Raw genomic sequence first — 25,181 nt, forward strand, 5'->3', positions numbered from 1 at the left:
CCGATCTCTCCTACTTCTCTGCTGCAGCTGATGATTTCTTATACTCCTTACTTTTTAGTAGAAGAGTATATTTTTGATGGGTTTATTTTTGGCTTTTTCTCTCCTAGGCTGCTTTGGCGTGGTTCCTACGCTGCCATCATAACTGGAACAAAAATATTAGTTAAAAGTAATGGGCTGCAGAGATTGCTCAGTAGTTAAGGTTCTTAGCTGAAAAGCCTAACAAAAGCTGAGTGTGGTGGTGCACACCTTTAGTCACAACACTAGGGAAGCAGAGGCAGGAGGATCACTGTGAGTCTGAGGCCACCCTGAGACCACATAGTGAATTCCAGGTCAGCCTGGGCTAGAGTGAAACTCTGCCTCAAAAAAATGAAAATAAAAAGAACCTAAACAGCCAACCCAGGCTCCATTCCACAGGACCAATGTAAAGCCAGATGCACAAAGTGGCACAGGCATCTGAAGTTTGTTTGCAGTAGCAGAGGCCCCGGCATGCCCATTCTCTCTGGCTGTCTCTCTTCTCTCTATCTCTCTCTCTGCTTTCAAATAAATAAATAAATAAGGTAATATTTAGCCTGGTATGGTGGTGCATGCCTCTAATCCCAGCACTCAGGAGGCAGATGTAGGAAGATCACAGTGAGTTGGAGGGCAACCTGAGACTATGTAGTGAGCTCCAGGTCAGCCTGAGCTAGAATGAGACCCTGCCTCAATAATAATAATAATAATAATAATAATAATAATAATAATAATAATAAAAGTAATATTTGATAGGTGATGTAGCTTAGTTGGTATAGTGTTTGCCTTGCACCCATAAGTTCCTGGCTTCCATTCTCAGCACTGCTAAAATAAATAAATAAATAAATAAAGTAATATTCGACTATTTCAGCCAGCCAAGTAACTGTTTTTATTGTTGTTTCCTTTTTTAATTAATTAATTATTTTCATTGACAGTTTCTGTAATTGTAGACAATAACGTATGGTAATTCCTTTCCTCCCCAAAACTTCACTCGGTATCATATCTCCTCCCCCTATCAATCAGTCTCCTCCTCTTATGATGGTCTTGTGTAGGTAGTGTCTGACACTATGAGGTCATGGATATCCAGGCCATTTTGTTTCTGGAGGAACATGTAAAGAGTCCTACCCTTCCCTTGGTTCTTACATTCTTTCTACCACCTCTTCTGTAATATACCCTGAGCCATGGAAGGTGTCATTGAGATATTTCAGTGCTGAGCACTCCTCTGTCACTTCTTCTCAGCATCATGGTGCCTTCTGCGTCATCCCAAGGTCACTGTCATCTGAAAAAGAGAAGGTTCTCTAAACCAAAAGTGAGAGTAGCATTAATATATGGGTATGAACATTAAGAGAAGTTCTTACTGGGCAGTTTGGTGAGCATAGTATATACATTTAGCCACATAGCATCAAACATTACACCCCTTGTTGTAGGTTTTCAGTATCAGTTGTGTATTCCCTCCCATAGAGCAGGCCTCCAGTCCAATTAGAGACCAGTTTGTTCCCCCCATAACAGACATGCCACTATTGCATCCAATGGCTCATTTGGCCTGGGCCAAATTTAAGGCTTGCAGTGTCCACTGTTGAGTATCTCCACTGGTGATTTCTCTTTCTGCCATTGAACTGCATGCAGCATAGCTTTTCCCAGCTGTCAGCTGGTCTACATGGAGGAGGTTTTCAGCTCAGCTCCAGCAGGATTTCTCAGTGACCTTGCAGCCCAAGTATGTGTAGTCTTTAGCAATAGGTCTTATCATCTATTCCTGGTGGGAAACTAAAAGCCTCAGCAATGGCCTGTAATGTTTTGGGGATATGAGTGACTTTCCTAACCAGCAACTCACTGGAAGGTGTTCCATCCCTGCCACTGAAAATTTTCTAGTAACAATCTATGGCTTCTGAGTGTTCCTTTGTCCATAGAAGTTGTTTTTGCCAGGGGTGGGTGGTGGTGCATACCTTTAATCCCAGCACTTGGAAGTAGGATTGTCATGAGTTCAAGGACACCTGGGCTACAAAGTTAATTCCAGGTCAGCCTGGGCCAGAGTGAAACCCTACCTCAAAAAAAAAAAAAAAAAAAAAAAAAAAGTAGGTTTCCATATGACTTATTTATATCCTCTTAGATTTTGATTAGCTTTCCCTCTACGTTTCCTCTCCTCAGTCTCTTCCCCTGACCTCACCATGGCCTTTTCACCCCCATTAATCTGTTCTTCTACTTACATATATACAATAGCATCTTACTAATTCTCCCCCCACCTTTCTATTCCCTTTATATCTCCTTTCTAGTTTACTGGCCTCTGCTACTGAGTTTTATTCCTACTCACACATAAATCTAATCATTTATAGCTAGGATCCACATATGAGAGAGAACATGTAATGTTTGGTTTTCTGGGCCTGGGTTACCTCACTAAGTATAATCCTTTCCAGATCCATCCCTTTCCTGCAAATTTCATAATTTTTTTTTCTTTTTTAAAAATTTATTTATTTATTTATTAGACACAGACACAGAGAGAGAGAGAGAGGGAGGGAGAGAGAGAGGATGGGCATGCCAGGGCCTCTAGTCACTGCAAACAAACTCCAGATGCATATGCCACCATGTGCATTTGGCTTATGTGAGACCTGGAGAATTGATCCTGGGTCCTTAGGCTTCACAGGCACGTGCCTTAACCATTAAGCCATTTCTCCAGCCCTTCATTTTTCTTTCCTGCTGAATAGAATACCATTGTGTAAAAGTGCCACATCTTCATTATCCACTCATCTGTTGAGGGACATCTAGGCTGGTTCCATTTCCTACCTATTGTGAATACAGCAGCAATAAACATAGTTTAGCAAGTATCTCTAAGGTATTGAGATGAGTCCTTAGGATATATGCCTAGGAGTGCTATAGCTGAGTTATATGGTAGATCTATTTTTAGCTGTCTTTTTTTTTTTTTTGGTTTTTCGAGATAGGGTCTCACTCTGGTCCAGGCTGTCCTGGAATTAACTATGTAGTTTCAGGGTGGCCTAGAACTCTGGTAATTCTCCTACCTCTGCCTCCCAAGTGCTGGGATTAAAGGCATGCGCCACCACGCCCGGCTTTAGTTTTAGCTGTCTTATTTAGGGCTACATAGATGGGTTAGTGGTTAAGGTGCTTACCTGTAAAGTCTAAGGACCCAGGTTTGACTCCCCAGAACCCATATAAGCCAGATGCAAAGGTAATACATGCATACAAGATGACACAAGCATCTGAAGTTTGATTGCAGTGGCTAGAGGCCCTGGTACACCTATTCCCCCTCTCTCTCTTGCTTTCTCATAAAAATAAAATGAAACATTTAATTAATTTATTTATTCATTTAGTAGAGAGAGAAAATGGGTGTACTGTAGCCATTGCAAACAAACTCCATATGCATGTGCCACCTTATGCATCTGGCTTTATGTGGTTACTGGGGAATCAAACCTGGGTCCTTAGGCTTCGGAGGCAAGCATCTTAATTGCTAAGCCATCTCTTCATCCCTGTTGTTATCTTTTGCACTCTACAGTTCCCCAGTTGGTTCATTCATTTTGCTTTTGGAAATATAAGTGTCACCTCTGTTGACTGGGTCAACAAGTTAAAGGCCCTTTGTACCATAAAAGAGGGAATTGGAGCTGAAGAGATGGCTCAGCAATTATAGGTGCTGGCCTGCTAACATCCTGGGCACAATTCCCCAGTACCCACATAAAGCCGGATGCATAAAGTGGTATATTTGTGTGAAGTTCATTTGCAGTGGCAAAAGGCCTTGGCCCCTATTCTTTCTCTGTCTTTCTTTCTCCTTCCCTCCCTTCCTCCCTGCCTTTTTATTTAAATAAATAAATAAATACTTTTTTTAAAAGCCAAGTTTGGTGGCACACGCCTTTAATCCCAGCACTTGGGAGGCAGAGGTAGGGGGATCACCGTGAGTTCGAGGCCATCCTGAGAATACATAGTGAATTCCAGGTCAGCCTGGGCTAGAGTAAGATCCTACCTTGAAAAACAAAGCAAAACAAAACAAAAAGCTAATTGGTTCTCTCAGGGAAATGAAATAAACAATGGGAAATGTTAATTCATGATTGTTCTAACTGTGACTGTATCTGATCGATACACCTTCACCTCTCTGGATTATTTTCTCACCAGTTGAAAAAGAGGATGTGAAGCTTGAAGTTGCCAACATTCCCCATCAACATGAACAGGAAGAAGACATCCTCCAGATGACAGCAGTAGTGGTGACTCCATCTCCTGACACACTATCTGAACCAGCTGCTGAGCCAGCTCTATTCCAAGAGACAGATCAAAGAAAGGTAAACAAGGAAGCTGGGCCTGGTGGCTCACACCTTTAATCCTAGCACTCAGGAGGCAGAGGTAGGATGAATGCCTTGAGTTGAAGGCCACCCTGAGAGTGCATAGGGAATTCCAGGTCAGCCTGGGCTAGAGCGAGAGACCCTGTCTCGAAAAACTAAAAAAAAAAAAAAAAAAGAATGAAAAAAAAGGTAAACAAGGTGCTCTACTCACTGTAGCCCAGACTGACTTGGAACTCACTCTGTAGTTCCAGGTTGGCCCCATATTCCTAGCGATCCTCCTACCTCTGCCTCCTGTGTGCTGACACTAAAGGAGTGCGCCACCACTCCTGACTTTGGAGGCAGAAAGCTGGGGAACTTCATGAGCCCCACCCACCTTTTTTCTTGTTTTACAGCTCCTAAGACATGGTAATAGGCTGTTTAGGTGAGAACTTGAAATGATCACTGACAGTAAACTGCCATTTAGTGGCTATAAACCCTCTTTGCATTGTTGCCTCCGACTGGGGTCTTGGCTAGAGAGCACTTGTGAAATGGTACATTCTGGAGGAAATACTACTGCTGTTGTTTTACCACTAGCAATAACTGCTTTATAAAGAATGCACCTGTCATATTTATACTCCCTTTCCCCAATGCTTTCCCTCTATAGTCTAGTGAGCCAAACATTCAAGAAGCAAAGAAACTCTCCCAGATACTAAGTGAGTTGCAAGTGTCACATGCACAGACCTCACTGGAACTAGAAAAGACAAGAGACATGCTTCTTCTGCAGCGCAAAATCAACGTGTGCTATCAGGTATGGGAAAAGATGCCACAGGAAGGGAACATGGGCACGTGGGGAATACACACACTCATGCTGAGAAGGAAGCAAGCCCCAAGTTTCCAGGGCTGGTAGTTAGTGATATATAAGGGGCTGTCCTTGGAAGACCTGAAGGACTCAGACATGCCCAGGCATCTTGGCACAAGAAGCCAGTGGAGGGGCCTAATAGATGAAATGACAAGTATGAAGCTTCTGGGTTCAATTATTTTCCCAAAAGTCTCAGGGAGCTATATTTAGGGCACCACAAGCACAGCTAGTCCTGGAGGTCCATGGGGAGCCCACACCTCTTTCTAGGGTTGAGCTTGCCCTGCTGTAATGGCAGTCTTCTTTACCCAGCAGGTACTGTGTTTTTTCTTTCTGTTTTTAAGGAAGGAAGGGTTTATTTCAACCTACAGTTTGAGGGAATACATGTCCTTCATGGTGGACAGGGAATTTGGGAGGAGCATAAAACACATTGCATTTGCCGGACATGGTGGTGCACGCCTTTAATCCCAGCACTCAGGAGGCAGAGGTAGGAGGATCACCGTGAGTTCAAGGCCACCCTGAGACTACATAGTGAATTCTAGGTCAGCCTGGGCTAGAGTGAAAGCCTACCTCGAAAAACAAAAAAACAAAACAAAACAAAAAACACATTGCATTTGCAGTCAGGAAGCAGAGAAAAATGAATGCTGGTGCTCAGCTCACTTTTTCCTTTTTGTTCAGTCCAGGACCCCAGCAAGTATCCAGGTGGAATGATGGCACCTACATTTAGGGTGGGTTTTCCCACCTCAATTAACTTGACCTATAAACTCTCTCATAGACATGCCCAGTGATTTCTTTGCATTGTTATTCTAAATCATGTGACGTTAACAACAGAGACTAACCATCACCAAAGTGTGCTGGCAAATTGAAGCTGGTAGAAATGGGAGGATTTTTTTACTTTTATTTAAATTTATTGACAACCTACATACAAATATGCAATATATACTGATCATAATCCTCTCCCACCACCTCTTTTATTCTCCTGAATCTCTCTTCTTTCCAACTAGTCCCTCCTTTTATTTTCCCCCAAGGTAGGGTCTTGCTATACCACAGACTGACCTGGATTTCACTCTGTAGTTCTAGGCTGGCCTCAAACTCCCAGTGATCCTCCTGCCTCTGCCTCCTGAGTGCTGGGATTAAAGGCGTGCACCACCATGCCTGGCTACTCTTCTACTTTTTTTTTTTTTTTTCAAGGTAGGGTTTCGTTCTAACTCAGGCTGACCTGCAATTCACTATGTAGTCTCAGGGTGGCCTTGAACTCATGGTGATCCTCCTACCTCTGCCTCTCGAGTGCTGAAACTAAAGACATGTGCCACTATACCCGGCTTTTACTCTTCTATTTTAATGTTCTTTTTATGCCTCCTCCATCATCCATGAAAACATGTTGATGGAGGTCACTTTTTAAAAATATTTTATTTATTTATTTGACAGAAAAAGAGGGAAAGGGAGAGAGAGGATGGGGGCACCAGAGCCTCCAGCCACTGTAAATGAACTCCAGATGCATGCTCCCCCTTGTGCATCTGGCTTACATGGGTCCTGGGGAATCGAACCTTGGTCCTTTAGCTTTGCAGGCAAAGATCTTAACCACTAAGCCATCCCTCCAGCCCAGAGGTCACTTTTTTATCTGAGCCATTTGGCTCTGGGGCATGCAGAGAGAGAAATTCAACCATTATTTTGTTGTAGGAGGAATTGGAGGCAATGGTGACAAAAGGTGATAATGAAAATAGGGATCACAAAGAAAAACTGGAGAGGTTGAACCAACTCCTGGACCTCAAGAACAACCGTATAAAGCAGCTGGAAGGTATTTTACGAAGCCACGGTCTTCTGACATCTGGCAAGTCTTTTTGTTTTGTTTTGTTTTATGAGGCAGGGTTTCTCTCTAGCCCAGGTTGACCTGGAATTCACTATGTAGTCCCAGGCTAGTCTTGCACTCCTCTCTATCCTCCTACCTTTGCCTCCTGAGTGCTGGGATTGAAGGCGTGCACCACCACACCTGGCCAAGTGGTAGTACTTTGTTCTCATCTTGGGCGACTTCACACACTTATTGCCTTTTCCCTTCTGTTCATTAGTCTAGGAGGCTGCTCTTTTAGACGTCCTTCACATGACAGATGCCTCCTGCCTCCTGAGTGCTGGGGTTAAAGGCGTGTGCCACCACGCCTGGCTTTTCTTTTAGTTTTATTTATTTATTTTAAGAGAGAAATAGAAGCAGATTCAGAGAGAATAGGCAAGCCAGGGCCTGTAGCCACTGCAAGAGAACTGCAGATGCATTTGTCCCCTTGTGCATCTGGTTTACATGGGTACTAGGGAGTCAAACCAGAGTCCTTAGGTGTGGTGGTTTGATTCAGGTGTCCCCCATAAACTTAGGTGTTTTGAATGCTAGGTTTCCAGCTGATGGAGATTTGGGAATTAACACCTCCATGAGGCAGTGTATTGTGGGTCCCCTTGCCAGTGTTTGGCCCTTTCCTGTTGCTGTTGTCCACCTTATGTGGGCCAGGGGGTGATGTCCACCCTCTCTATGCTCATGCCATTGTTTTCTCCTGCCACCATGGAGCTTCCTCTTGAGCCTGTAAGCCAAAATAAACCACTCTTTGCCACAAGCTGCTCTTGGTTGGGTGATTCCTACCAGCAATGCAACCTGACTGCAACATTAGGCTTTGCAGGCAAATGCTTTAATGGCTAAACCATCTCCTCAGTCTCCCCTTATTTATTTATTTTATATGTGTGTTTTTTGAGGTAGGGTCTTGCTCTAGCTCATGTGGACCTGGAATTCACTATGTAGTCTCAGGGTGGCCTCAAACTCATGTCGATCCTCCTACCACTGGAGTGCTAGGATTAAAGGTGTGCACCACCATGCCCAGTTTAAAATCCTATATTTCTTTATATTCTAAAACTATAGCACTGTGTCATATAATGGAAAAATGTGTTTGCCACATAAGCATGAGGACCTGAGTTCAGATCCCCAGCTTCACATTAAAGCTGGGCATAGTGGCACATGCCTATATTCCAGGTGGAGACAGGAGGGTCCCTGGGCTCACTTGGCTAGCTAGTCTGGTTGAATCAGTGAGAAACCATCTCAATAGATAAGCACACTCCAGAGGCACAGGTAGGAGGGTTACCATAAGTTCAAGGTCAGCCTGGGACTACAGAGTGAGTTTTAGGTCAGCTTGGTCTACAGTGAAACCCTACCTCAAAACAAACAAGCAACAACAAAAAAAGTTAAGGCAAAGAGCAATTGAAGAAAACACCTGACATTGACCTCTGGCCTCCAACTGCATACATATACAACATGTGTGTACCCATACACATATAAACATGCACACCTAACATACACATGCATGTAAAAAATTCATTAACCAATTAGTCAATTTCTATATTTATTTCTTTTTTTAAATTTTTTGTTTCTTGATTTTATTTTCTCATTCTGAACTCCAGGCTGGAGTTCTCTATGTAGCCCAGGATGGCCTTGAACTTGTAGTAATCCTCCTACCGCAGTCTCCAGAGTTCTGTGATTACAGGTGTGAGCCACCATGTCCACTGCTTGTTTGTGTGTGTGTTTTGAGACAGATTCTCACTCAAACTTGAGATCCTCCTGCTTCAGCTTTCTGTAAGAACCACCACACTTGCTGTCCTATTTATTTTTTGAAAAAAACCAAAATAAATAAATAAATAAATAGGATGTTAGCTATCAACACATGGCTTATTTGGGGCCATAGCCCTGATTTAAGAAAGAACCTCTAGAACTTCCTACTCAGAAAAGGGTAAACTGGTTCTAGGAGCAGAGTTGAGAGGTGAGAGAGCTAGCTCCTCTAGTGGCTGTCTGGGGAAAAAAGGAAACTGAAGAGAAGTTTAGTTTAAGCCATTAGTAAACCTGTTGCATCTTCTGTTACTGGTGCTCTGATGTTACTATGGCTGTGGCTTCCTCTGTATATAGGCACTTTTCCACCCCACCCCCCCACCTCAAGATTGCATCTCACTCTATCTCAGGCTGACCTGGAACTCACTGTGTAGTTCCAGGCTGGTCTGAATTCACAGAGATCCTCCTACCTCTGCCTCCCAAGTGCTGAGATTAAAGATGTGCACCATCATGTCAAGCTCCATTGACATTGTTATTTTATTTATTTTTAAAATATTTTATTTATTTATATGCAAGCAGAGAGAGACAGATACAAGAGAGACAAAGAGAGAGAATGGATGCACCAAGGCCTCTAGCCTCTGCAAACAAAGACCAGACACATGTGTCACTTTGTGCATCTGGCTTTATATGGGTACTGAGGAATCAAACCAAGGTTACTAGGCGTTACAGACAAGTGTCTTAACCACTGACCCATCTCTCCAGCCCTTCATTGACACTTTCATTGAACAGTGACATGACAGTAATATGTAGTAAGTAGTATATTGCATGAGCAAAGTGTAAGGAACTTATGACTTTGGATAATCCTTAAACATTTGTTAAAGGGATTTGAGGGTATGATGTGCTGGACTTTGCTGATCCTGAACACACATACACCCTGATCACAAAAGTGATATATCAAGCCCACATATTGCTTTCAACAGATCTGGGGCATTATAGTTACTTAACTTACTGTATTCAACATTTTGATCAGCTGACCTGGAATTTACTATGTAGTCTCACGGTGGCCTCAAACTCATGGCGATCCTCCTACCTCTGCTTCCCGAGTGCTGGGATTAAAGGCATGTGCCACCACGCCCGGTTTGTACTGCTTATACATATATGTTTGTTTTGAGTCAAGAGTCCAACCAGGCCTCTGAGGAAAGGAATATAGAACATATCTTAAGATCAGTCAGCATCTCTAAACATTGCTTCTCTATATTGGTTATCTGTGCTGTTCAGGCCAAAGGTCAGCATGGGAGATGAAAGCTAGTCACATTGCTTTCAGCAGGTGGATGACACAGTTATAAGATTAACTTTAAATATTTTCACTTTATTTATTTATTTGAGAGAGAAAGAGAGAAAGAGACAGAGAGAATGGGTATGTCAGGGCCTCCACCCACTGTAAATGAACTCAAGATACATGCGCCACCTTGTTCTTCTGACCTACATGGGTCCTGGGGAGTGGAACCTTGGTCCTTAGGCTTCGTAGGCAAGTGCCTTAACCATGAAGCCATCTCTCCAGCCCAATATTATCTTTAGAGGAAGTTACAAGTAAAGAATTTAGCATCTCACAGCAACAGTATCACAAAAGCTATCTGTAAGATCCATAAGAAATATTCCCAGTTCTTTTTTTAAATATTTATTTATTTTAAATATTTTAATTTTTTTTTTTTTTTTGTCTCAGAGGCCACCCTGAGACTACATAGTGAATTCCAGTTTAGCCTGGGCTAGAACGAGACCCTACTTTGAAACTCCCTATCCCCCAAAAATTCTTTATTTATTTTATTTGAGAGACAGAAAGAGGAGGGGACAGAGAGAAAGAGGCAGAGAGAAAGCAAATAGGCACATCAGGGCCTCCAGCCACTGCAAATGGACTCCAGATGCAGGTGCCACCTTTTGCATCTGGCTTACATGGGTCCTGGGGAGTTGAACCTGGGTCCTTTGGCTTTGCAGGCAAACACCTTAACCACTAAGCAATCTCTCCAGCCCTCCTAGTTCTTTTCCATAGTTCATTCCCAGTTTCTTGTTATAACTCATCACCACAGACACACTGTAATGACTGAAATACTCCTGATCATGAAGTAAATTAGGTGCTAAAAGCCAGGTGTGGTGGCACACACTTTTAACCCCAGTACTAGGGAGGCAGAGGTAGGAGGACCACCATGAATTCAAGGCCACCCTGAGACTACATAGTGAATTCCAGGTCAGCCTGAGCTAGAGTGAGACCCTACCTCAAACAAAACAAAACAAAAAAAACTACATGCTAAAAAGTTTCTGACCATTTGTGTTTGCTAAGTCATTTGCAGATTTGGTAGTCTAAATGTCTTCCAACCTAGCACCAGTATTTTCAACCCTCTCCAATAAGTCTCCTATCCCACTTTTTGCACATTATTTTTTGTTGTCTTGTGATGAAACCAATTTTGAATAGCAAACAAACAAAACAAAAACTCTTGTAACTGATCTGGCAGGAGACAGGGAAGTCTTTCCTGATAGAGTCCAGTGTAACGTAGTGTGTACAGTGTCTGTCACTTGCCATTCTCTCCGTGAGCAGCATAACAATCTTTTAGAAACATGTTTTGTGCTTCTAGTGTTTTTTTAATGACTTATAAATTCACAGGATCTTGATGTAATCCAAAACAATATCATTTGCATGATGAAATGCATGTCTTTATGTCTTTATGTGTTTATTTTCAAGTCCCTCATTCTACACTTGCTCTCTGAAGCAAGAATGGACTTTAGATTTCAAAGTTCCTACTTATTGTAATTGCATTGCTTTTCCTCTTATATCATGTTTCTTGAAATCATCTCGACTTAGACTTTCACCACGATTTTATTCTCCTTTTGCTTATCCTCTTTTATGTGAAGGATGAACTTTCTACCCTTTAATGGATAGGCAGTTTTCTGTCCCCTCTAGCACAGCTGAAAGATGTTGCTTATGGCACTCAACAGTTGTCATTATGTCTGGAAACACTGCCAGCCCATGGAAATGAGGAGGAAGTGGACATGTCTCTGCTGCATCAGAGTGAGAATCTTTTTGAACTGCACATCCACCAGGCATTCCTGGCATCTGCTGCCCTGGAACAGGCTGGAGATCCCCAACCTACCACTTTCTGCACTTACTCCTTCTATGATTTTGAAACCCACTGTACCCCTCTTTCTGTGGGGCCACAGCCCTTCTACGATTTTACCTCTCAGTATGTGGTGGAGACAGGTTCCTTTTTCTTGAACTACCTTCAAGGAGCTTCAGCCCGGCTTGATCTCATCCAGGCTGTGGCAAGTGAGCACCATATCCTTGCAAGTGGGTGGATTTCCTTTGACAAGGTGCTAGAGACTATGGAGAAAGTCGATGGCTTGGCCACACTTACTGGTAAGTGCTGTCAGCTTCCTGCGGTGCCTAGGATTAGAGGCTTTGGGAGATGCAGAAGCTGCCAAAGCCTGAATAGTGGCTTTTATAGTGGCTTCCCTCTGCTCCTTTTCTTGGCATGTTTGCTGTTTTCAATTTTTTTTGAGGTAGGGTCACGATCTAGTCCAGGCTGACCTGGAATTCACTAAGTAGTCACAGGGTGACCTTGGGCTCACATGATCCTCCCACCTCTGTCTCACAAGTGCTGGGATTAAAGGCGTGCACTACCACACCTGGCTGTTTCTTTTTCTTTTTCTTTTTTTTTGGGGGGGGGTCGAGGTAGGGTCTTGCTCTAGCTCAGGCTGACCTGGAATTCACTATGTAGTCTCAGGGTGGCCTTGAACTCTTGGTGATCTGTCTATCTCTGACTCATGAGTGCTGGGATTAAAGGCATGCGCCACCATGCCTGGTTTAGCTTGCTTGCTCTTTCTTTCTCTCTCTCTCTCTCCTTCTTTTTCTTTCTTTCTTTCTTTTTTTAAATATTTTGGGGGCTGGAGAGATGGCTAAGTAGTTAAGGCATTTGCCTGTAAAACCTAAGGACCTGGGTTTGATTCCCTAGTACTCATGTAAAGCCAGATGCACAAAGTGGTGCATGCATCTGGAGTTCATTTGCAGTGGCTAGAGGCCCTGGCACACCCATTCTCTTTCTCTCTGCTTGCAAATAAATAAAATAAAATATCTACTTAAAAAGATACAGTAGCTGGGTATGATGGCTCACACCTTTAATCCCAGCACTTGGGAGGCAGAGGTAGGAGAATCACTATGAGTTCAAGGCCACCCTCTGAGATTACATAGTAAATTCCAGGTCAGCCTGAGCTCGAGTAAAACCCCTACCTTGAAAAAAAAAAAAAAGAAAAAAAGATACAGGAGCCAGGCATGGTGGCACAGACCTTTAATCCTAGCATTTGGGAGGCAGAGGTAGGAGGATCACCATGAGTTCAAGGCCAGCCTGAGACTACATAATGAATTCTAGGTCAAAGTAGACTAGAGTGAACCCATATCTCCAAAAACTAAAAAGTAAAATAAAAATAAAAGTGTAAAAAGGTACAGGTCTAGTGGTTAAGGCACTTGCCTGCAAAGCCTAAGGACCCAAGGCTCAATTCCCCAGTACCTATGTAAGCCAGCATCTGAAGTTCATTTGCAGTGGCTAAAGGCCCTGTGCATCCATTTTCTCTCTCTTTCTCCTCTCTCAAATAACTTAAATATTTTAAAAAAATACACAATATTTTTTACTTATTTGCTAATGCAAATAGGGTCTTACTCTAGCCCAGAAATTTACTATGTATTCTCAGGCTGGCCTTGAGGTAGGAGTACCTCTGTCTCCTGAGTGCTGAGATTCAAGGTATGCACCACCACGCCTGGCTTGCTCTTTTTATTTTATTTATTTTTAATTTGTTTGGTTTTTCAAGGTAGAGTCCTACTCTACCTCAGGCTGACCTGGAATTCAGTATGTAGTTTCAGGGTGGCCTCGAACTCACAGTGATCGCCTACCTTTGCCTCCTGGGATTACAGGCATGTGCCACCATGCCAAGCTATTGCTCTTATTCTAGACCCTTACCACACATCTATGTTTTCTATGCTGTTGATACTTTCTGCTACCCAGGAGCTGGTGGAGAAGACTTTGGGGTGCTAACATACTGGATGAGGCTGCGCTTGCCCCTAAAATCCAGCCTACAGGCATGCAATAAACGAAAGAAAGCCCAGGCATACCTGTCAGTCAATAAATGGAAAGCCTGGACAGCCCAGCAGGATGAGGTGAGAAAAGATGTGTCCATGTGTCTCAGAGGAGCCTCAGCCAGACAGCTCATGAGAACAACTGCCTCCTGTTCTCCATTAGTATTTATTGAATGTGAATTAAAAGAGAGAAAATGCCACACACACACACACACACACACGCGCGCGCGCGCGCACACACACGCAAGCAAACAAACAAAAACAGCCTAGATTCTTCCTTTGGTCAAGCTTGAGCCGGAATGAAAGTATGCCTTGAGGGTAGATACTTCTCTTTGCTGAAAGCAAAACAGCTTCTCTGGATCATTTTCTAGAATGAGCATCTCCCTCAACTACCAGAGCCAGTGGGCAAACAGGTGATAGTTATTAGATTTGTCTGTGACCTAGTAGGATAGCAGATTTCTAGGTTATAGCCCAAGGGTGTCGGGCTTCACCTATAAAACCACTCCCAGGCTGTTCTTTATCTCATTCCAAGACCAACATCTTTCCAGTCCAGATCAGAAGCTTGGAGCCCTCAGAATGAGTTGCGGATTGAGATCACCAGCTGCTGTGGCCTTCAGAGTCGATGGCCTGGACTTCAGCCCAGTCCATATGCTATGTACCACTTCTTCACTTTTTCTGACCATGATACAGCCATCATTCCAGCCAGTAACAATCCATACTTTAGAGACCAAGCTCGATTCCCAGTGCTTGTGACCTCTGACCTGGACCAGTATCTAAGGCTGGAGGCCCTGTCTATATATGTTTTTGATGATGAAGATTCAGAACCTGGCTCCTATCTTGGCAGAGCCCAAGTGCCTCTCCTGCCTCTTGCTCAAAACAAATCTATTGAAGGTGGGAGCTCAAGATTATTATATCTTTGCACTCTCTCCCCAGTGTTGTCTCCCTATCATTTTTTTTTTTTTTGGCATGTATATGTGTGTAGTATAATGTGTGTGGTGTGTGCAGATATGTACAAATACAAGTCTCGTGAACATGCTTGCAGAAGCCAGAATAGAACGTCAGGTTTTCTTTTTAACTAGACATTGATGTATTCACTTGGAGCTTCTTTTTCTTTTCTTTTCCTTTTTTTTTTTTTTTCTTGTGGAAGGGTCTCACTGTAGCTCAGGCTGACCTGGAAGTTACTATGTAGTCTTAGGGTGGCCTTGAACTCACGGTGGTCCTCATACCTCTGTCTCCTGAGTGCTGGGATTAAAGGTGTGTGCCACCACGACCAACTTATTTGGAGTTTCTTACTGAACCTGGAGTTGCTGTTTTCACAAGTCTTGGTGATTCTCTGGCTTCTGCTCCCCAAAGGCCTGGGATTACAGGCATGCATGACCACACTCAGCTGTTTGTGTGAGTGCTGGGGAATCAAACTCAGGTCTCAGGACCTTGTGCTTATGTGGTATGCACTCTTAACCTCTGAGCTATTTTCCCCAGTCTCCTCTCCCTACTTTTCCTTTACTTTTCTCTGCTTACTTACTTAGAACAGCCTTTCTCAAAATCCTGAAAGGAGCCAAGTGTGATGGTGTACAGCTATGAGAATAACCATGAGTTCAAGGCCAGCCTGAAACAACATAGTGAAATTCAGGTCAGCCTAGGCTAGAGCAGCACCCTACCTCTAAAAAACCAAACAAGCCCGGCATGGTGGCGCACGCCTTTAATCCTAGCACTGGGGAGGCAGTGGTGGGAGGATCACCGTGAGTTCAAGGCCACCCTGAGACTACAAACTTAATTCCAAATTAATTAATTAATTCCAAATTAATTCTTAAATCCTGGGCCAGAGTGAGACCCTACCTCAAAAAACCAAAAATAAATAAATAGGCTGGAGAGATGGCTTAGCAGTTAAGGCATTTGCCTACAAAGCCAAAAGATCTAGGTTCAATTCCCCAGGACCCATGTAAGCCAGATGCACAAAGTGGCACATGCGTCTGGAGTTTGTTTGCAGTGGCTAGATGCCCTAGTGTGGTGATTCTTTCTCCCTCTCTCCCTCTCTTCCTCTCTCCCTCTTTCTTTCTCTCAAATAAATAAATAAAAATAAAATATTAAGAAAAACAAAGAGAAATCCTGAGAGGACTTTCTTTTTAAAAATATTTTATTTTAGGGCTGGAGAGATGGCTTAGCGGTTAAGTGCTTGCCTGTGAAGCCTAAGGACCCCGGTTCGAGGCTCGGTTCCCCAGGTCCCACGTTAGCCAGATGCACAAGGGGACGCACGCGTCTGGAGTTCGTTTGCAGAGGCTGGAAGCCCTGGCGCGCCCATTCTCTCTCTCTCCCTCTATCTTTCTCTCTGTGTCTGTCGCTCTCAAATAAATAAATAATTTAAAAAAAAAAAAAAAAAAAAAAAAAGAAAAATATTTTATTTTAGGGCTGGAGAGATGGCTTAGCAGTTAAGCACTTGCCTGTGAAGCCTAAGGACCCCGGTTCGAGGCTCGGTTCCCCAGGTCCCACGTTAGCCAGATGCACAAGGGGGCGCACGCGTCTGGAGTTCGTTTGCAGAGGCTGGAAGCCCTGGCGCGCCCATTCTCTCTCTTTCCCTCTATCTGTCTTTCTCTCTGTGTCTGTCACTCTCAAATAAATAAATAAATAATTTAAAAAATATTTTATTTTAAAAATATTTATTCACAAGAGAGGGAAAGAGGCAGACAAAGGGAGAGAGAGACAGAGAGAGAGAATGGATGCACCAGGCCTCTAGCCACTGTAAATGAATTCTAGTTGTATGTACCTCCTTGGGCATCTGGTTTTGCTTGGGTACTGGGGAATTGAACCTGAGTCATTTGGCTTTGCTGGCAAGCACCTTAACCACTAAGTCATCTCTCCAGCCTGAGACCACAGAGTGAGTTCCAGGTCAGCCTGGGTTACAGTGAGACCCTACCTTGAAAAAAACAAAACCAAAAGCTGTAGTGTTTTTTTCCCCCCTTAAGGTCTATTGTTTCTTGGTGCATGACTAGGTATCTAATTTTTGTTGTTGTTTTTTGAGACAGGGTTTTTTGTTTGTTTGTTTGTTTTTCCTTTTGAGACAGGGTCTTATGCAGCCCCAGGCTGGCCTACAGCACCCTGTGCAGCTGAAGACGACCTTGAATTACTGATCTTCCTGTCTCCATCTTTTCAAATGTTAGGATTATTAGAGTACACTACCATACCTGGTTTTATGCATTGCTGGGGATTGAACTCAGGACTTTATGCATGTTGGGCAGGTACTCCACCCACTGAGCCACATCCCTAGCCCTAGATAGCTGATTATAAGTTAGACTCCCCATAATTTCTCACTTCTCTTAAACAGTAAACACAAATGAGCAAGACTATTATGCCAGACAGTGACAAAGGCAGATTTTGGGGATATGGTGTTGAACTCTACTCAACCTTAGTTTCTTCTTTCTTTCCTTCTTTCTTCCTTCCTTCCTTCCTTCCTTCCTTCCTTCCTTCCTTCCTTCCTTCCTTCCTTCCTTCCTTTCTTTCTTTCTTTCTTTCTTTCTTTCTTTCTTTCTCTTTCTTTTATTTTCAAGTTTGGGTCTCATTGTAGCCCAGGCTGACCTAGAATTCACTCTATAGTCTCAGAGTGGCCTCAAACTCACAGCAATCCTCTTACTTCTGCCTCCCAAGTGCTGGGATTAAAGGCGTGCACCACTATGTCTGACTTTCAACCTTATTTTCATACCCAGAGTGGTAGGTTGTATCTAGGTGCGATTGACCGACTCTAGCTACATACAGTCCTGGGAGGGTGAGGCAGGAGTGCCTAGGCTCTCATTAGGTAATGTGGATTGGATAGCCAATATCAGCTACATTTAAGAAGACTCTGGGTACTTTGGAAAATGTATATGAGAGATTTCTGTGTGCTCAATATCACAACCATTTTAAAAAAACACCACCACTGGGAGTAGTGGCCTTTGCCTTTAATCCCAGCACTTGGGAGGCAGAGGTAGGAGGACCGCTGTGAGTGTGAGGCCAACCTGAGAGTACATAGTGAATTCCAGGTCAGCCTGGGCTACAGTGAGACCTCAAAAACAATAACAACAACAGCAAACAATACTAACACTTCTGCCTAAGAAATGGTGCTGAGAAGTGACAGAGGAGTGCGCAGCACTGAAATCTCTCTCACGCACCTTCCAAGGCTCAGAGTCCATTGCAGAAGAGGTGGCGGAAAGAATGTAAAAAACAAAGGAAGGGTAGGACTCCTTACAATGTGCTCCTCCAGACACAAAATGGCCTGGATATCCATGACCTCACAGTGCCTGACACTACCTACACAAGACCATCATAAGAGGAGGAAAAGATTACGACATCCAAATAAAAGAGAGACTGAGAGGGGGAGGGGATATTATGGAGAGTGGAGTTTCAAAGGGGAAAGTGGGGGAAGGGAGGGAATTACCATAGGATATTGTTTATAGTCATAGCAGTTGTCAAAAAAAGAAAGAAATGGGCCTTCAAAACCATCTGTTAATCACTGTTACAAATCAGAAATCTGTCATTTGGAAAAGCCATTTTTGCTTATTTTCTTGGTACCATTTGTTATAGATGATGGGTTTCTTGACGTACCCACAGTGTAGTAATTGGAGATAGTAATGATAATGTAATTGTGTTTATTGGCTGGGTGACTGATGACAAGCAAACTGTATCCTTCTCCATCTTTTGACTGTCTTCCTGAAGCTGAGAAATGTCTGGCATCCTCTGATAATCTTGCTATGTTGCTTCCCAGTGTAGCTTCATCATGATTATTTAATGTGTATTAATTACTACCAAAACAAAACAAGTCTTCTTTTGATCAGGAGACATAGAACCGATGCCAGTAAATGTGATTGGGTGTTAATGTCTATGTGTCTCTTAGGTGATTTTAACCTCACTGACCCTGAGGAGAAGTCCAGTGGAACTATCCAAGTGCAACTGGAGTGGAATTCTCACTACTTGCCCCCCAAGGGCTTCCTGACACCAGAAGCTGAAACTGAGGAAACAGACAAGAAAGGCAATTTGGAGGTTTCATGCCCGGAGGAAAAGACTTCTTTTCTTCCTCAGGTTACTTTCTGGAACTCCTTATGTAGCAAACCTCTACAAATTCTGTGGGAAAACCCTGGGTTTTATGTATATGGTACATTGTTATTGAGTAGTAAGCTCATTTCTCAGAGCAGGAGAGAAAAGGAAGCTGATGTTAATTCATAAATTCCATTTTTTTTTTTCAAGGTAGGGTCTTACTCTAGTCCAGACTGACCTGGAATTCACTGTATAGTCTCAGGGTGGCTTTGAACTCACAGCAGTTCTCCTACCTTTGCCTCTGCCTGCTGGGATTAAAGGCGTGCGCCACCACGCTTGCCATGATTTCCTTTCTCAAGTATTAAGACTTTGAACCATTGTGTTGTAAGGCTTGCCTGATTTTGTCTATTCAGGACCAGACCACATCTGCAGAAATTCCCATTAAGACTGAACAGAATCAAACAAAGAGAAAACCCCCTCAGATGGGAGACAGAAAGGAAAAAGAACATCAGGTAGCCAACTACTCAAGAAGAAAACATGCCAAAAGAACAGGCGTCCAAGGAAAAAACAGAATGGAGTATCTGAGTCGTAACATCTTAAATGGAAATACATTACAAGTAAGACCTTGGAAACCTTGAATAGCAAGTGTCCCCATATAATGTTACTATCAGAGATAGGGGCAGGAAATACCTCAAGTATATAATAATGTTAGCTATTTGGAACTAGCATGGGTTTCTACAGTGCTTCCAAACTGTTTCCCCTTGCACTTCCTGGACTATATGCTTCATTTCTTTCTTCTTCTTTCTTCTTTTTTTTTTTTTTTTTTTGGTTTTCCAAGGTAGGGTCTCACTCTAGCCCAGGCTGACCTGGAATTCACTATGTAGTCTCAGGATGACCTCCAACTCACGGTGATCCTCCTACCTCTGCCTCCCAAGTGCTGGGATTAAAGGCGTGTGCCACCACATCTGGTTATATGCTTCATTTCAATGTAATGGAATTCAACATATTATGTATGTTATAATTTAGGCATCACACATTAACAACAAGGACTGAGTTTTAAATATCATAAACAGCTAAATTAGGAAACACAAGTAAGATGTTACCATTGACATGGTATTATTGTTATTCTGAAGCAGGTGCATTACTCTGACTGGAAGTTCTCAGGGCTCAAGATGGGCATGGATGATGATCTGAAAACTCTGAACCAAGAAGAGGAAATGACATTATCCCATTCAGCACTGAATCAGGAAGAGTCCCCATATACTGGAAGTGGTATTGTCTTTTTAAATTGTTTTAAAATTAAAATTCCACAGCCTGGAAATAGTATTTAAATTTTTTTTCCTGGAAACTATTTTTTAAAATATTTATTTCCTATTTACTTGAGGGAGAGAGAGGTAGGTAGGTAGAGAGAATGGGCACACCAGGGTCTGTAGCTACTGCAAACAAACCCCAGACACATGTGTTGCCTCGTGCATCTGGCTTATGTGGGTCCTGAGGAATTGAACCTGAGTCCTTTGGCTTTGCAGACAAGTGCCTTAACCACTAAGCCAACTCTCCAGCCCAATTTGTTATTATTATTTTGATTTTCTGAAGTCTCTCACCCAGGCTGACCTGGAATACACCATGTATTCCCAGGCTGGCCTTGAATTCACAGCGATCCTCCTTCTGCCTCCTGAGTACTGGGATTAAAGTCATGTGCCACCATGCACAGCTCAATTTAATTTTTTTTTTTTTTTGGTTTTTCAAGGTAGGGTCTCACTTTAGCCCAGGCTGACCTGGAATTCATTCTGTAGTCTCAGGGTGGCCCTGAACTCACAGCAGTTCTCCCACCTCTTCCTCCGAAGTGCTGGCATTAAAGGTGTGAGCCACCATGCCCAGCTCAGTTTAATTATTTTATAAAGCTAATTATTTACTAGTTTTACCTTATGTTGCTAATTTTTTTAGGGGGGAAGGTTTCAAGGTAGGGTCTCACCCTAGTCTAGGCTGACCTGTAATTCACTGTGTAGTCTCAGTGTGGCCTCGAACACCTGGCAATCCTCCTACCTCTTCCTCCCGAGTGCTGGGATTAAAGTCATGTCCACCATGCCCAGCTTTATGGTGGTAATTTTTATTTTACTTATTTATTTGTGATTTTCCTAAGTGGGGTCTCATGCTAGCTCAGGCTGACCTGGAATTCACTGTATAGTCTTAGGGTAGCCTCAAACTCAGCGATCCTCCTACCTCTGCCTACCAATTGCTGGAATTAAAGGTATGCATTACCACTCCCGGCCTAATTTTTAAAAACATATTTTTAGGGCTGGAGAGATGGCTTAGTGGTTAAGGTGTTTGCCTGCAAAGCCAAAAGACCCAGGTTTGATTCCCAGGACCCATATAAGCCAGATGCACAAGGGACACCTTGTCTGGAGTTCGTTTGCAGTGGCTAGAGGCCCTGGTATACCCATTCTCTTTCTATCTGTCTCTCTCTTCTCTCTCTCTCTACTTGCAAATAAACAAAAATAAAAAAAGCAAAATAATAATAATAAATAAAATATATTTAAAATATTTTTAAGGGCTGGAGGGATGGCTTAGCAGTTAAGGCATTTGCTTGCAAAGCCAAAGGACCCAAGTTCAATTCCCTAGGACCCATGTTAGCCATATGCACAAGGCGGTGCAAGCATCTGGAGTTTGTTTGCAGTAGCTGGAAGCCCTGGTGTGCCCAATCTCTCTCTCCCTCCCTCTTTCTCTGTCAGATAAATAAATAAATAAAATATTTAAAAAATATTTTTAGCAGCCAGGCATAGTGGCACATGCCTTTAATCCCAGTATTTGGGAGGCAGAGGGAGGAGGATCACTATGAGTTCAAGGCTAGCCTGAGACTACAGTGTGAATTCCAGGACAGCCTGGGCTGCAGTGAGACACTAGCTCAAAAAAATTTTTTTTAGCTATACATGGTGGCCCATGTCTTTGATTCCAGCACTCAAGAGGCTGAGGTAGGAGGCTCACTGTGAATTTGAGGTCACCACCATAAGATAACATAGTGAATTCCAGGTCAATTTGGGCTAGTGTGAAACCCCATCTTGAAACAACAAAAAAATAAAAAAGATGTACACACACACACACACACATATATTTGCAAGCAGAGAGAGATACAGAGAGAATAGACAAACCATGGCCTCCTGCCACTGCAAACAAACTCCAGACACATGTTCTACTCTGTGCATCTGGTTTTACATCGGTACTGGGAAATTGAATCCAGGCCTTTAGGCCATTCTCTCCATCTATATTTTAGTTATTATTTGCAAGCAGAAAGAGAGAGAAAGAGAGAATGAATGCAGCAGGGCCTCTTTGCCATTGCAAACAAACTCCAGACACGTGTGCCACTTGGTGCATGTCTTTACATGGGTAGTAGAGAATCAAACCTAGGCTTTGTAGACTTTGTAAGCAAGTGTCTTGAACACCTGAGCCATCTCTCTAGTCCCTTATAGTGCTAAGCTTTTAGTATAAAGATAATGTGTAAGCTTCTATGCCTTTATTGTATTACCAGTGTGATATTAGGACAACATTGAATTCTCAAAGTACTTTCTATATATTTATAGCTAGCTGTCCAGCTAGCTTCATTGCCTATTATGTGTAGAATGTTGGGTTTTCCACAGGATTTTATTTATTTATTTGAAGGAGAGAGAGAGAATGAGAATGGGCATGCCAGGGTCTTTAGCTGCTGCAAATGAACTCCAGACACATGTGCCACCTTGTGCATCTAGCTTACGTGGGTTGAACCTGGGTCCTTTGGCTTTGCAGGCAAGTGCCTTATCCACTAATCTATCTCTCCAGCCCAATGTGTTTCTTGACTCAATGGTTATACAGATGTTAATTTTTTTTTTTTTTTTTTTTTTTGAGGCAAGGTTTCACTCCCGTCCAAGCTGACCTGAAATTCATTATGTAGTCTCAAGGTAGCCTCGAACTCACAGCGATCCTCCTACCTCTGCCTCCTGAGTGCTGGGATTAAATGCATGTGCCACCTCACTCAGCTATTATATTTGTTTGTTATATATTCAACAGCTTTGAAAATGAAAGAAATATGAAACTTAGGAAAAATGTAGTCTCCGGGCTGGGGAGATGGCTTAGTAGTTACAGGTGCTTTTTTGCAAAGTATACTATCATGGATTCAATTCTTCAGCACCCATATAAAGCCAGATACAACGTGGCACATGAATCTGTGATCCCAGTTGGCCTATGACATTGAGAGGTGGAGCCAGCAGAATCTCAAGTTCACAGGCCATTTAGTCTGACACCTGAATTCTAGCTATTCCATTGCACTAATGAGAGACCCTGTCTCAAATAAGGTGGAGAACGAGGCTGGAGAGATGGCACAATGAAATGGTTAAAGGCCCTTGCTTGTAAACTCAGATGCCCCTGGTTCAGTTTCCCAGTATCCACATAGAGCTAGATGCACAAAGTGGTACATGTGCCTGAAGTTGATTGACAGTGGCAGAAAGCCCTGGCACTCCCGTGCTCACTGTCTCTTCCTCTGTGTCCAAATACATTAATAGCTATTTTTTTTTAAAAAAAGAAGGTGGAGCCCAAATACCTCAAAGTTGTCCTCTTGTGTAGCACACCCTCCATATACGCACATATATGTACACAAATAAGTAAACAAAAATTAATTTAGCTAGGCGTGGTGATGCACGCCTTTAATCCCAGCACTCAAGAGGCACAGATAAGTGGATCACCATGAATTTGAGGCCACCCTGAGACTAATGCCAGGTCAGCTTGGGCTAGAGTGAAACCGTATCTCAAAAACCAAAACACAAAGTAAGGTCTCACTCTAGCCCAGGCTGACCTGGAATTCACTATGTAGTCTCAGGATGGCCTCAAACTCACAGCGATCCTCCTACCTCTGCCTCCTCAGTGCTGGGATTAAAGGTGTGCACCACCACCGCTTGGCTAAATTTATTTATTTATTTATTTATTTATTTATTTATTTATTTATTTATTTATTGAGGCAGGGTCTCATTCTAACCCAGACTGACTTGAAATTTACTCTAAACCTAGGCTGACTTTGAACTCACAGTAATCCCCCTATTTCAAGCCTATTGAGTGCTGGGATTAAAGGAGTGTGCCACCATGTCTGGCAATAAATTTAAATTTTTTAAATAGAGTCTTAGCCAGGCATGGTGGTGCATGCCTTTAATCCCAGCACTCAGGAGGCAGGGATAGAAGGATCTCCGTGAGTTCAAGGCCACCCTAAGACTACATAGTGAATTCCAGGTCAGCCTGAGCTAGAGTGAGACCCTACCTCAAAAAAACCTTAAAAAAAAAAAAAAGCCATTTATTTCAAAATCTCTAGAACTATAATTTGGGAGATTTTAAATGTATTTATTTGCTAACCCCCCTTTTTTTTCTGAGGTTGTTGCGGTCAGGTTCACATTGCTGGTAGAAATCACCCAACCAAGGGCAGCTTGTGGGAACCCTTGTGGGAAAACGGAGGTTTATTTTGGCTTACAAGCTCAAGGGGGAAGCTCCATGATGGTAGGGAAAAATGATGACATGAGTAAGGGTGGACAATACCCTCTGGCCAACATAAGGTGGACCATAGCAACAGGAGAGTATGTCTAACACTGGCTTGACCCATAAGCCTGTCCTCAACAATACACTGCCTCCAGGAAGCATTAATACCAAATTTCCATCAGCTGGGAACCTAACATTCAGAACACCTAAGTTTATGGGGAACACCTAAACACCTGAATCAAACCACCACAGAGGTAGAGTCTAACTCAGGCTGACCTGGAAGTGAATGAGTGAGAAAGAGAGAGAGAGGGAGAATGGGTGTACCAGGGCCTCCAGCCACTGCAAACAGACTCCCAATACATGTGCCCCCTTGTGCATCTGGCTTATGTGGGTCCTGGGAAATTGAACCAAGGTCCTTTGGTTTTGCAGGCCAGCGCTTTAACTGCTAAGCCATATTTCCAGCCCTGAATTCTTTTTTTTTTTTAATTGACAACTTCCATAATTGTAAACAATATCCCATGGTAATTTCCTCCCTCCCCCCACTTTCCCCTTTGAAAAACTCCACTCTCCATCATATCCCCTCCCCCTCTCAATCAGTTTCTCCTTTATTTGGATGTCATGATCTTTTCATACTATTATTGATAGTCTTGTGTAGATAGTGTCAGGCACTGTGAGTTTATGGATATCCAGGCCATTTTATGTCTGAAGGAGCACATTGTAAGGAGTCCTACCCTTCCTTTGTTTCTTACAATCTTTCTTCCACCTATTCCACAATGTACTCTGAGCCATGGAGGGTGTGATTGAGATATTTCAGTGCTGAGCACTCCCCTGTCACTTTTTCTCAGCACCATGGTGTCTTCTGAGTCATCCCACGGTCACTGCCAT

General features: G+C 43.0%; 1 protein-coding gene across 3 annotated transcripts in view; it reads left to right on the forward strand.

Moving 5' to 3' along the window:
- The window catches only part of Rpgrip1 (RPGR interacting protein 1), a 116,244-nt gene that overhangs the window by 43,334 nt on the left and 47,729 nt on the right, over positions 1-25,181 (forward strand). For 2 of the 3 annotated variants that reach the window (XM_045157710.1, XM_045157711.1), the window contains 6 exons: positions 4,123-4,286; positions 4,930-5,073; positions 6,802-6,952; positions 18,670-18,854; positions 19,223-19,426; positions 19,943-20,081. In XM_045157710.1, the coding sequence (XP_045013645.1) occupies positions 4,123-4,286; positions 4,930-5,073; positions 6,802-6,952; positions 18,670-18,854; positions 19,223-19,426; positions 19,943-20,081 (987 nt within the window). Of the gene's footprint in view, positions 1-4,122; positions 4,287-4,929; positions 5,074-6,801; positions 6,953-11,645; positions 12,099-13,737; positions 13,890-14,356; positions 14,700-18,669; positions 18,855-19,222; positions 19,427-19,942; positions 20,082-25,181 lie in introns of all 3 variants that reach the window. The other variant, XM_045157709.1, reaches the window with a different exon arrangement.

The sequence above is a fragment of the Jaculus jaculus genome, chromosome 8 (genome assembly GCF_020740685.1).
Source record: "Jaculus jaculus isolate mJacJac1 chromosome 8, mJacJac1.mat.Y.cur, whole genome shotgun sequence".
NCBI classification, from domain to species: domain Eukaryota; kingdom Metazoa; phylum Chordata; class Mammalia; order Rodentia; family Dipodidae; genus Jaculus; species Jaculus jaculus.